At 46.8% G+C, this 12,026-nt stretch overlaps 1 protein-coding gene across 1 annotated transcript in view; it reads right to left on the bottom strand.

Moving 5' to 3' along the window:
• The window catches only part of GCAT (glycine C-acetyltransferase), a 116,064-nt gene extending 104,307 nt beyond the window's left edge, over positions 1 to 11,757 (bottom strand). Inside the window, exon 1 of the mRNA XM_063940530.1 lies at positions 11,418 to 11,757. Within this exon, the coding sequence (XP_063796600.1) occupies positions 11,418 to 11,601 (184 nt within the window). The 5' untranslated portion in view covers positions 11,602 to 11,757. The remainder of the gene's footprint in view (positions 1 to 11,417) is intronic.
• Between the last annotated feature and the right edge of the window lie 269 nt (positions 11,758 to 12,026).

Here is a 12,026-nt window from a genome sequence, read left to right as displayed (position 1 = left end):
ACGACGTCTTTAATATGCTCTATGGTTAGCAAATAGTATCCCTGTCCTGACAGGGTAATAGACCACGCTGCAGCAGCACTATCCATGCTGAGGCAATTGCAGGTCTCAGTATAGTACCTGAGTGTGTATATACAGACTTCAGGATAGCCCCTGCTTTTTATCAGCAGGCTCCTTCAAAGTGGCCGTATCCTAAGACGGCAGTGCCACCTTTTTTGACAAACGTGTGAGCGCCTTATCCACCCTAGGGGATATCTCCCAACGTGACCTATCCTCTGGCGGGAAAGGGTACGCCATCAGTAACTTTTTTAGAAATTACCAGTTTCTTATCGGGGGAACCCACGCTTCTTCACACACTTCATTCACTCATCTGATGGGGGAACAAAACACTGGCTGCTTTTTCTCCCCAAACATAAAACCCCTTTTATGTGGTACCTGGGTTAATGTCAGAAATGTGTAACACATTTATTTTTATTGCCGAGATCATGCAACGGATGTTCCTAGTGGATTGTGTATATGTCTCAACCTCGTCGACACTGGAGTCCGACTCCGTGTCGAAATCTGTGTCTGCCATCTGAGGTAGCGGGCGTTTTTGAGCCCCTGATGGCCTTTGAGACGCCTGGGCAGGCGCGGGCTGAGAAGCCGGCTGTCCCACAACTGTTACGTCATCCAGCCTTTTATGTAAGGAGTTGACACTGTCGGTTAATACCTTTCACCTATCCATCCACTCTGGTGTCGGCCCCACAGGGGGCGACATCACATTTATCGGCATCTGCTCCGCCTCCACATAAGCCTCCTCATCAACCATGTCGACACAGCCGTACCGACACACCGCACACACACAGGGAATGCTCTGAGGACAGGACCCCACAAAGTCCTTTGGGGAGACAGAGAGAGAGTATGCCAGCACACACCAGAGCGCTATATAATGCAGGGATTCACACTACCCACAGTGATTTTTCCCTTATAGCTGCTATAATACACAGATTTGCGCCTAAATGTAGTGCCCCCCCTCTCTTTTTAACCCTTTGAGCCTAAAAACTACAGGGGAGAGCCTGGGGAGCTGTCTTCCAGCTGCACTGTGAAGAGAAAATGGCGCCAGTGTGCTGAGGGAGATAGCCCCGCCCCTTTTTCGGCGGACTTTCTCCCGCTTTTTTATGGATCCTGGCAGGGGTATTTTACACATATATAGCCTCTGGGACTATATATTGTGTTATTTTGCCAGACAAGGTGTTAATATTGCTGCTCAGGGCGCCCCCCCCCCCCCCCAGCGCCCTGCACCCATCAGTGACCGGAGTGTGAGGTGTGCATGAGGAGCAATGGCGCACAGCTGCAGTGCTGTGCGCTACCTTGTTGAAGACCGAAGTCTTCTGCCGCCGATTTCCAGGACCATCTTCATGCTTCTGGCTCTGTAAGGGGGACGGCGGCGCGGCTCCGAACGATCGAGGTCGGGTCCTGTGTTCGATCCCTCTGGAGCTAATGGTGTTCAGTAGCCTAAGAAGCCCAAACTATCTCCAGTCAGGTAGGTTCGCTTCTTCTCCCCTTAGTCCCTCGTAGCAGTGAGTCTGTTGCCAGCAGATCTCACTGAAAATAAAAAACCTAACATATACTTTCTTTTCTAGGAGCTCAGGAGAGCCCCTAGTGTGCATCCAGCTCAGCCGGGCACAAGATTCTAACTCAGGGCTGGAGGAGGGTCATAGTGGGAGGAGCCAGTGCACACCAGGTAGTCCTAAAGCTTTCTTTAGTTGTGCCCAGTCTCCTGTGGAGCCGCTATTCCCCATGGTCCTTACGGAGTTCCCAGCATCCACTAGGACGTCAGAGAAATAGGGAAAGATCAAGATCCACTTCCACCTCGTGCTGAAGCTGCTGCCACCAGTCATGGCCGAGACGATGAAATGCCATCAACGTCGTCTGCCAAGGCCGATGCCCAATGTCATAGTACAGAGCATGTAAAATCCAAAACACAAAAGATCAGTAAAATGACCCAAAAATCAAAATTAAAAGCGTCTGAGGAGAAGCGTAAACTTGCCAATATGCCATTTACGACACGGAGTGGCAAGGAACGGCTGAGGCCCTGGCCTATGTTCATGGCTAGTGGTTCAGCTTCACATGAGGATGGAAGCACTCATCCTCTCGCTAGAAAAAAGAAAAGACTTAAGCTGGCAAAAGCACAGCAAAGAACTGTGCGTTCTTCGAAATCACAAATCCCCATGGAGAGTCCAATTGTGTCGGTTGCGATGCCTGACCTTCCTCTTTTTTCTTTCATTTTTCTTTGCATCATGTGCTGTTTGGGGAGTATTTTTTTGAAGGGCCATCCTGCGTGACACTGCAGTGCCACTCCTAGATGGGCCAGGTGTTTGTGTCGGCCACTAGGGTCGCTTAGCTTAGTCACACAGCTACCTCACTGCGCCTCTTTTTTTCTTTGCGTCATGTGCTGTTTCGGGAGTATTTTTTTGAAGGGCCATCCTGCGTGACACTGCAGTGCCACTCCTAGATGGGCCAGATGTTTGTGTCGGCCACTTGGGTCGCTTATCTTAGTCACACAGCTACCTCATTGCGCCTCTTTTTTTCTTTGCATCATGTGCTGTTTGGGGACAATTTTTTTGAAGGGCCATCCTGTCTGACACTGCAGTGCCACTCCTAGATGGGCCAGGTGTTTGTGTCGGCCACTAGGGTCGCTTAGCTTAGCCATCCAGCGACCTCGGTGCAAATTTTAGGACTAAAAATAATATTGTGAGATGTGAGGTGTTCAGAATAGACTGAAAATGAGTGGAAATTATGGTTATTGAGGTTAATACTATGGGATCAAAATGACCCCCAAATTCTATGATTTAAGCTGTTTTTTAGGGTTTTTTGAAAAAAACACCCGAATCCAAAACACACTAGAATACGACAAAAAAATTTCGTTGAGGTTTTGCCAAAACGCGTCCGAACCAAAAACCCGAAAAATTTCCAGTGCACACATATATACATTATATATATATATATATATATATATATATATATATATATATATATATATATATATATATATATATATATATATATATATATATACATACACATATATACACACACACACACACACACACACACACATATATAATAGACAGATGCATTTGCAAATACATCCCGAATCATGAAAACTTTTTTTTTTCTTGTTATGTTAGCCAGTAAAGTAGTTAAAGGTCTGAGCATATTACAATATTTAGGGTAGTTAATTTTTTTTATTTTATTTTATTTTTGAATATACTTTAGTTACATACAGTATAACATAAAATACATAGGGGCCGATTTATCACCATCCACATCCGAGGATGCAGATGTGAGGTGATAAAATCGCAACGGTGATTATTGATACATCCATGCGATGTCATCACCAATCACATGCAGGGACAGAGCTTGCAAGAAAGCCCTGTCCCTGCGATGCTACACCGCAGCCTTATCAGGGTATTCTCCTGTATTCCACTTTTGTACAGGCCCCCATACATTAGCAATCACAAAAAAAAAAAAAAAGAAAAAAAAAAAAAAAAAAAAAGACACAATCTGCAGATTCTTAGATTTTTTTTCTTTCCACATTTAAAGATTCCCCAATCCGTGCCCATACATTAAAGCTGGCAATACACCTAAAGATTTATTGTCTAGTCTGGCAGGTTGTAACAAAAATCTGGTAGTGTATGGGAGCAAATGACAACTGACCATTTGCTCCGAAATGCCAGTAAACTGAAAAAAATGGTCAGTCAGATAAATTGGTTTAATCCATTTGATTTAAACAATTTGTCTGAATTACCATTTTCGTTCCAACCAGCCAGCTTGGACAATAAATCTTTAGGTGTATGGCCAGCTTTAGGCCCCCAAACATAAACAATCGATTGTATAAATCAATCAATCATCTGTAAATTGCTCCAATCACAGATTCAAATAAAAAATTGATTGGGATTGTTAAATTAGGTTGTTCAACATGTTGAACTTCACAGATCAATTGGGGCTGTAGATTGCTAGTGTACGGTAACAATCAGCAGATTTACAGACTGTTTCTACTAAACTGATGAGCCTTTAAGACTGTAGATGGTATACGTATAATTTGCAGGCTGTCAGGATCCCGGCAGTCAGTATACAGATGCCGGAATCCGGACATCTGGCAATGCCGTCAGCTAGAATACCAGCGCAACAGGACTATTTCCAGTCATGGGTGTCCAGGACACACATAGAATGGAAATAGAACCTGAGGCGAGCGCAGCGATGCCACTGAGCCTGCAAGAGGACCCTTTGCGCTTACCCCGCTGCCGCCATACTTGCGGCCGGGATGCCGCTGTTGGTATATTGACGGCCGGCATCCTGGCCACCGGAAAATCATACTGAAACCCAGTAGACTGTTAGTGTATTGTAACAACCAACAGATTTGCAGACCGCTTCTAGTAAACTGATGAGCCTTTCAAGATTGTCAGATCTGTATTTGCTTGATAGTGATCTCCAAATCATTGAAAATTATCTGTATATTTATGGGCGCAGAATGGTGAATTGGGGAATCTTTAAATCTGGTAAAAGATCTCAGAATCTGCAGAATGTTGTTTTTTTTGTGATTGCTGATGTATAGGGCCTTTTAGGTACATACACACTGGGCGTTTTTTCCCAGCGTGTATGCAGAGCGATTATGTGAACAACGCTGGGCGGAAAATCGCTCAGTGCATACACACTAAGCGATTTTCACCCCGGCCCAGCGATGTTTATGGGGATGAGCCACTTTCCACCGTAGGAGACTGTGGAAAGTGGTTCACTCGGCTTGTAAAACAAGCCGATGGTTGGCGGTGGCCAGCAATGATGCGGGAGTGCGCATCAGCGCCCACCACCTGCCCATACACACTGGCCGAGTTGGAGCACAAAGTAGCTCAACACGCCAAAAGTAAGTTACTTTGAACTCAAAATCGACTAGTGTGTATGGGATGTGTGTATTAAGAGATGGACAAAGCAGAGATCTGGACCTTGATGGAGCCAATCTCAGGCCCATATCCACACCTGCTTGCAGGAAAAGGAGAAACTGTCCAAGTTGAAACTCCACTGCAGGAAACTTCTTGGATTCACACAAGACACATTTTTCCCAAATTCGATGGTAATGTTTAGACATTACTCCCTTCCTAACCTCTATCAAGGTAGGAATAAACATGCTCGGAATACCCTTCCGAGGTAAGATCTGGCGCTCAACCGCCATGCCGTCAAACGTAGCCGTGGTAAGTCTTGATAAGCGAACGGCCTGAACCCGTTCTTTTTACAAGCTGTAGAACTCTTGGAATGTGAGGAAGTGGAGGGAATACATACACTGACTGGAACACCCACGGTGTCACCAGTGCGTCCACCGCCACTGCTTGTGGGTCTCTCGACCTGGAACAGTACCTCCGCAGCTTCTTGTTGAGGCGGGAGGCCATCATGTCTATGTGAGATACACCCCACCAACCGGTTACCTCCTCGAACATCTATGGGTGGAGGCCCCACTCTCCTGGATGGAGATCGTGTCTGCTGAGGAAGTCCGCTTCCCAGTTGTCATTCCCAGAATGAAGATTGATGACTTCGCCATGGCGTGCCTTTCCGCCCAGAGAAGGATTCTTGCCACCTCTGACATTGCAGCTCTGCTCTTCATTCCGCCTTGTCGGTTTATGGCCTCAATCATCAAATGCACCCCCTTAGCAAGTGACGCCGCCCCCCTCAACATACCCCCATCACCGTCTGCGGTGTCAGAATTGGTATCCGTGTCATCCTATGTAATTTGGGCAAGAGCGCGTTTTTGAGGGTGTACCGCAGAGGGGCCAGAGGGAACAGAACCGGACCATACTGCCATAGTGGACTGTAAAGCCAGAGTAACATTCTCAGTCTGTGCAATCCTCTCAGACATCTGAGAAATAACCCCCTTAAGAGAGGCTAACCACTCCGGTTCCCTAGCCGGGATTATGCGCTACAACAGTGCAATCTTGATAACATGGAATGGGATCTTCCTGAGAAGATATATCCTCCGCAGCATATGATACAGAGTCTCTAGACATGGCTGCTTGCAATCCCCACACACCCCACATAGACACAGAGTAATGGCAGACAGAGTTTACCCCCCAAGAATGGCAGAGAGACAGAGATTGGAGCCAACCCACACGCAGCACTTCTGAGGAACAGGGGAATCCCCACCTCACGCTGACTGTGCTCCTTAATAGGTAGACACAGTATACACACTGCCTCCCCCCCCCCCTTCTACAACCTCCTGGTACCGTACAGCTGGAGTTGATGTGGAGGGACAGCGCTGAAGACTGCAGGCAGAGAAAATGGCGCTGCACGCTGCTGGGTCCGTTCTGAGAATGAGAAGCTCTGCCCCCTGAAGATGGCGCGTCTTCCCGCTCTTCACAAGGATTATACTGGCCTAAGGTATATGCTGGCTGAGATCCAGGGATCCCGACAGGCTTGCTGACCAGTGCAGGGTGTAGGCGCTGGCTCAGGGCGCCCCTCACAGTGTGCCTCTGAGCTCCGGAGCTCGGTTAATACCGCGCTCTCTACCCTGTTGCCCCCACCTTCACACCGGCCCCCCGCTTGTCAGGGGGGCCGGTGACTAACTTGCCACGATCTTCTGGCTCTGTAAGGGGGTGGCGGCATGCTGCTGGGGTGAGCGATCCCCTGTGGCGGCGATCGTTCTATCCCCTCAAGAGCTCAGTGTTCCGTCAGCGGAGTAAGTGGATCAGATGCCGCAGGGCGGACACTACTCCCCCCCCACCCCCCCACGAAGCAGGGGGGCTGTTGCCAGCAGCCTCCCTGCGCCTAAACTCTATTAAAAATAATAAAACTAAAAGAACTCCTATGGAGCTCCCTTAGCTGTGACCGGCTCCTCCGGGCACATTTTCTAAACTGGGTCTGGTAGGAGGGACATGGAGAGAGGAGCCAGACCACACTGTTAAACTCTTAAAGTGCCAATGGCTCCTGGTGGACCCGTCTATACCCCATGGTATTAATATGGACCCCAGCATCCTCTAGGACGTAAGAGAAATAATGCTAACTATCAGGATCCTGGCATTCAGGAACCCGATGCTAGAATCCTAACAGTCGGAAATGCCGACACGCGACCGTAATTCCCACTCTGTTGGTGGGTCCATGCCACCAACTGAGTGTGAATAGAACCTGTGGTGAGCATAGCTCGCCACCGGGCCCGGAACGTGGCAAGCGCACTTGTTGCAGAGATACCGCTGTCAGTATACTGACAGTCGACATCCCGGTATATCATCCCCATTCCGTATCCAGCCATGACCCTCTGTGAGGCAGGGATAGGTTGTGGTAAGCGGCTCCTCTACGGGGATCAGCTGTGCAGCACATAAGGAGTGTTATATGCCTTTATCGGCTAATGCTCCTACATCAGCACTGCATACATACCTATACAAATCAGCTGCCATTCACCCGATATCAGGAGAATGGGCCAACGATTGTATAGGTGTGTATCCAGCTTTAAGGTGCATACACACGGTGCGATTTGCACCTAACTTTCCTTACGATATAATCAAAATTGTAAGGAAAGTTAGTGCATATTGCGCGCGGTCCTGCGGGATCGGAATCGCAAGGAAAAAATAGACTGTGCAGGCAGCCCAACATTGACTATTTCAACGAGATCCCGTCAAATAGTCAATGTCGGGCATACGGCGCATCGCACCGTGTGTACACACCTTTACTTTGACTGTATGTATTGTGACAAGTGTGTGCATTGTAACTGCACATGGACAAGTTACAAAACAAACAAACAGTGAAATGAAAGCTAGCCAATACACAGTGTATGGATGAAGAAACCCACTGAATTTCTCTATATAGGAGGTGTGTAATCAGTATGAGCGATTATTTAGTATATTGGAGGGTTTTTATGATAAAGGGGCCAATTCAGTAAGGTTAGCAAATTCTGCTAATCAGCAGAATTTGCTAACTATTAGCAAGAATGCTGGGGGCCGCCCAGCATGCTGACCGTCGCCTCCCCCCTGCTTCAAGCAGAAATTGCGAACAGCATGCAATTTCTGCTTGTTAGCAGAAATTAAGGATGACTCCTGCCGGTGCAGCTTAGCTGCGGCCGCAGGAGTCCCGGCGGCATTTTTGCTGTTGCAATGACTGCGTGTGACGTCACGTGGCTGCACCCACAACACGCCCCTGTTCGCGTGTATCGGCCCACCGTTTGGGCTGGCACGCCCCCGCAATGCTCCGTTTCCACCCAGAAAACGGAGCGTTACCGACCCCCTCCCACCCTGCGACCGCCTCTGCCTGAAAGACAGGCAAAGGCGATCGTATTTTCTGCGGCCCCCCCGCAGAAAATGCGGGCGCATGCGCAGTAGGGCCTGCTGCGCAGGTGCCCGCGGCCCCTCAGCAAAAATTCCGTACGAATCGCTACTTGCGATTCATACTGAATTTGCCCCAAAGTTTCCAAATACATAACTAATGTAAAACAATTGTAGCATGCAGTAGCTTAAGCTACTGTATAACTGCCTTAATAGCCACAATATGAGTTGGAAGGGTGTAGTTCATAGGGTCAACCACACTTAGGTCAACAGTGACTAAGTTAACACCCAAAATAGGGCGACACAAGCACGGTTGACATGACAAGAGGTCGACATGAGTTTTTTTTTGGGGGGGGCGTTTTCTTCGTAGAGTGAGCGAGAACCCCAATTAGTGCACCGTCTCGCTTCACTCGCCATGCTTCGGGCAAGGTGCCTTGTTGCGCTCAGCACGGGTTACCGTTCCCAGTTGCAGTCCATGTGAATTGTAAAGTATTTAAAAAAATGTTTTTTGAAAAACTCATGTCGACCTAAGTGTGGATTACCTAGAGACCGGATACCGAGTTGGGAATACCTGTAGTTTTTCCTTCCACTGTGCTGTGGGGTCATTGTTTAGAGGGGATGATCCTTTTCCCCTTCCAGGTCACTGCATCCTTGAAACTTGACAGCTTCCCCTCCAAAATACCTTTGAAGTGGGCAAGGGTGGGGTGGACTGGACCTGGCCAGTGCTTCGGGACAAACAAATTAATTCTACTCCTCCTAGTATCAGCTGTTGCTCATGTCATGTGCCTGCAATACATTAGTAGCTCCACTGTGGTGAGAGAATATAACACCATGTGGACTGGAGGTGTACATCGCAGCAGCCAATCAGAGCCCAGAGCATGTATCCAGCCCATCAGTGCTGGTTACCTTACCGCAGCCAGTTCTATCCTATTCCACAGCGTTGACCTTACTGTACTTCATCCTTTGTAGCGCTCAATGTCAGCAGTTCTATTCTAGGAGAAATGCAGTACACCTACACTTGTTTGCTGATTAATTCGTTTTTAATTGCAGTATCAATCTATACTCTCTAAAAATCAAATCTGTTCTATTTGTTGCACTCTTTTTTTTTTTCTAAACTCCAAATACTATCCTCCCTCCCCTTATTCATGAAGCAGTGAAAAGAGTGGAGAAGTGAGCCAGTGGAAAAGTTGTCCATGGCAACCAATCATTGTTGCAGTAGCATTTCTAAAGTGCATTCTATAAAATTTTAGGTAGCATCTGATTAGTTGCCATGGGCTCACTTCTCCACACTTTTCACTGCTTGATGAATAGACCTCTATAATTTGAGAAGGTTGTTCAAAGTCTTTGTGCGCATCATACCAGGCTATGGGGGTCATTCAGAGTTGTTCGCTCGTTATTTTTTTTCGCAACGGAGCGATTAGTCGCTAATGCGCAATGTCCGCAGTGCGACTGCGCCAAGTAAATTTGCTATGCAGTTAGGTATTTTACTCACGGCATTACGAGGTTTTTTCTTCGTTCTGGTGATCGTAATGTGATTGACAGGAAGTGGGTGTTTCTGGGCGGAAACTGGCCGTTTTATGGGTGTGTGCGAAAAAACGCTACGATTTCTGGGAAAAACGCGGGAGTGGCTGGAGAAACGGGGGAGTGTGTGGGCGAACGCTGGGTGTGTTTGTGACGTCAAACCAGGAACGACAAGCACTGAACTGATCGCACTGGCAGAGTAAGTCTCGAGCTACTCAGAAACTGCACAGAGAAGTCTTTTCGCAATATTGCGAATCTTTCGTTCGCAATTTTGATAAGCTAAGATTCACTCCCAGTAGGCGGCGGCTTAGCGTGTGCAAAGCTGCTAAAAGCAGCTTGCGAGAGAACAACTCGGAATGACCACCTATATTCCCAACATGGGGGTGACTATTATTGAGCATCCAGTCTCACAATTATTCTAAACACCCATAATTCACATAATCGTTAAGTTAAAAAGTTTAAATGTAGAATATGACAGGAAATGACTTATGTTTAGGGTAATGTGCTATTCTTCTTTATAGCTCATGATGCGGTTCACAGATGTGATATAATGATCTTTCTTTAGTTCTCACATTAGCCATACATGCCATTGTCTTCATTTCACACACAAGAGGCACTTAAATATACTGCACACATTGCATATAGGTCCGACATCCAGAGCTCACAATCTAGTGGATTTGCTGGGGTGACCAAGAGGCAGACTTGATGGGCCAAGTGGTACTTATTGGCCGTCAAATTCTATTTTTCTATGCCCTTATATAGAAGGAGCTACCTAGAACTGGTAATGAAGTGGTTAAGGAATGTTTGCAGACAGAAACGGTCATGCATTGCAGCCAATCACTAGCACAGAGGTGAGCATCAGAAGCTTCTGTCAAGTGCTATAGCGCTCTCTGCTGGTTGTCGACTAAGTAACTAACACTGCTACAACAGCAGTGACTGGAGTTTTTAATACTAATACTGTAGAGCAGTGGTAATACTTCACACGGCCCTCCAGCTGCTGTGGAACTACACATCCCAGCATGCCCCGTCACATGTTGATTCCCTGTTATAGTGGCTGGTGAAGCCTTGCATCATGCATAGCGGGGACAATATTTGTTTCATCAATATCAGTTTGTAACTGTAGCACTGTACTTTAGCTGTGCATGTATTGTGACAAGTGTGCGCTTATAGGCCTAATTCTGAAGTGGCAGTAAATTAGAAAAAAGAGCAAGTAACGGTATACCTGGACAAACCATGAGGACCCATTTAGTACATTCCCAAACCATACTGCACTGCAAGGTGTGCAAATCTGTTTATGTTTGATTGCATGCAGGATAAAGAACTAGCTTTATTTTTTACACAGCAGTTTAGATTTGAGTTTGGACATATCCCTCTCAAATCCACATCTCTCTGCACATGTTACATCTGCAGCTCCTGCAGGGAGACATGGTTTTGCTTTACTCCCTCCAATCTCAGAATAAGAACCTATAACCGTACATGGACAAAATACTTATAAAAAAAAAAAAAAAAAAAAACCTGTGAAATTAAAGCTTTCAAATATATAACAAACATAAAGCAATTTTAATATGCATTAACTTAAGCTATAACCGCCCTAATAGCTACAATATGAGTTGGAAATACCTGTAGTTTTTCCTTCCACTGTGATGTGGGGTCCTTGTTTAGAGGTGATGATCCTTTCCCCCTTCCAGGTCCCTGCCTCCTTGATACTACCCAGCTCTCCCTCCAAAATACTTCTGAAGTGGGCAAGGGTGGACTGTGCCCGGGAAGGCCTCAGGGACCAACTGAAAGTAATTCTACTCCACATAGCACAAACTGCTTCCAAGGCTGTTGTGCCTGCAATATATCAGCAGCTCCACTGCGGCAGCAGGCGAGACCGAGTAGAACACCATGTGGACAGGAGGTGTGCACCGCAGCAGCCAATCAGACCCTGAGCACGTGCCCACCCTGTCAGTGCTGGTTACCTTACTGCAGCCAGTTCTATCATATTCCAGTGCTGATATCACTGTAATTAACTCTTCATAGCACACAATTTCAGCAGTAGTGCTTCCTGGTCGAAATCTCCAAACCCCATGTTTTCTTTGTACATTCCTTTTGATTAAACGCTGCAATAGATCCTTTAAAAGCCAAATTTAATGTCAATGTTCACAAAATGAATGTTCCTGTATGATCTTCTTGGTTTGTACGATGCTTGTGCAGTTTACATGAAAAACTAGAGTGAAGCTGCTGCTT

The sequence above is a fragment of the Pseudophryne corroboree genome, chromosome 9, assembly GCF_028390025.1.
Source record: "Pseudophryne corroboree isolate aPseCor3 chromosome 9, aPseCor3.hap2, whole genome shotgun sequence".
In the NCBI taxonomy this organism is placed as follows: Eukaryota; Metazoa; Chordata; class Amphibia; order Anura; family Myobatrachidae; genus Pseudophryne; species Pseudophryne corroboree.
This window is presented reverse-complemented; position numbering and strand designations above follow the sequence as displayed.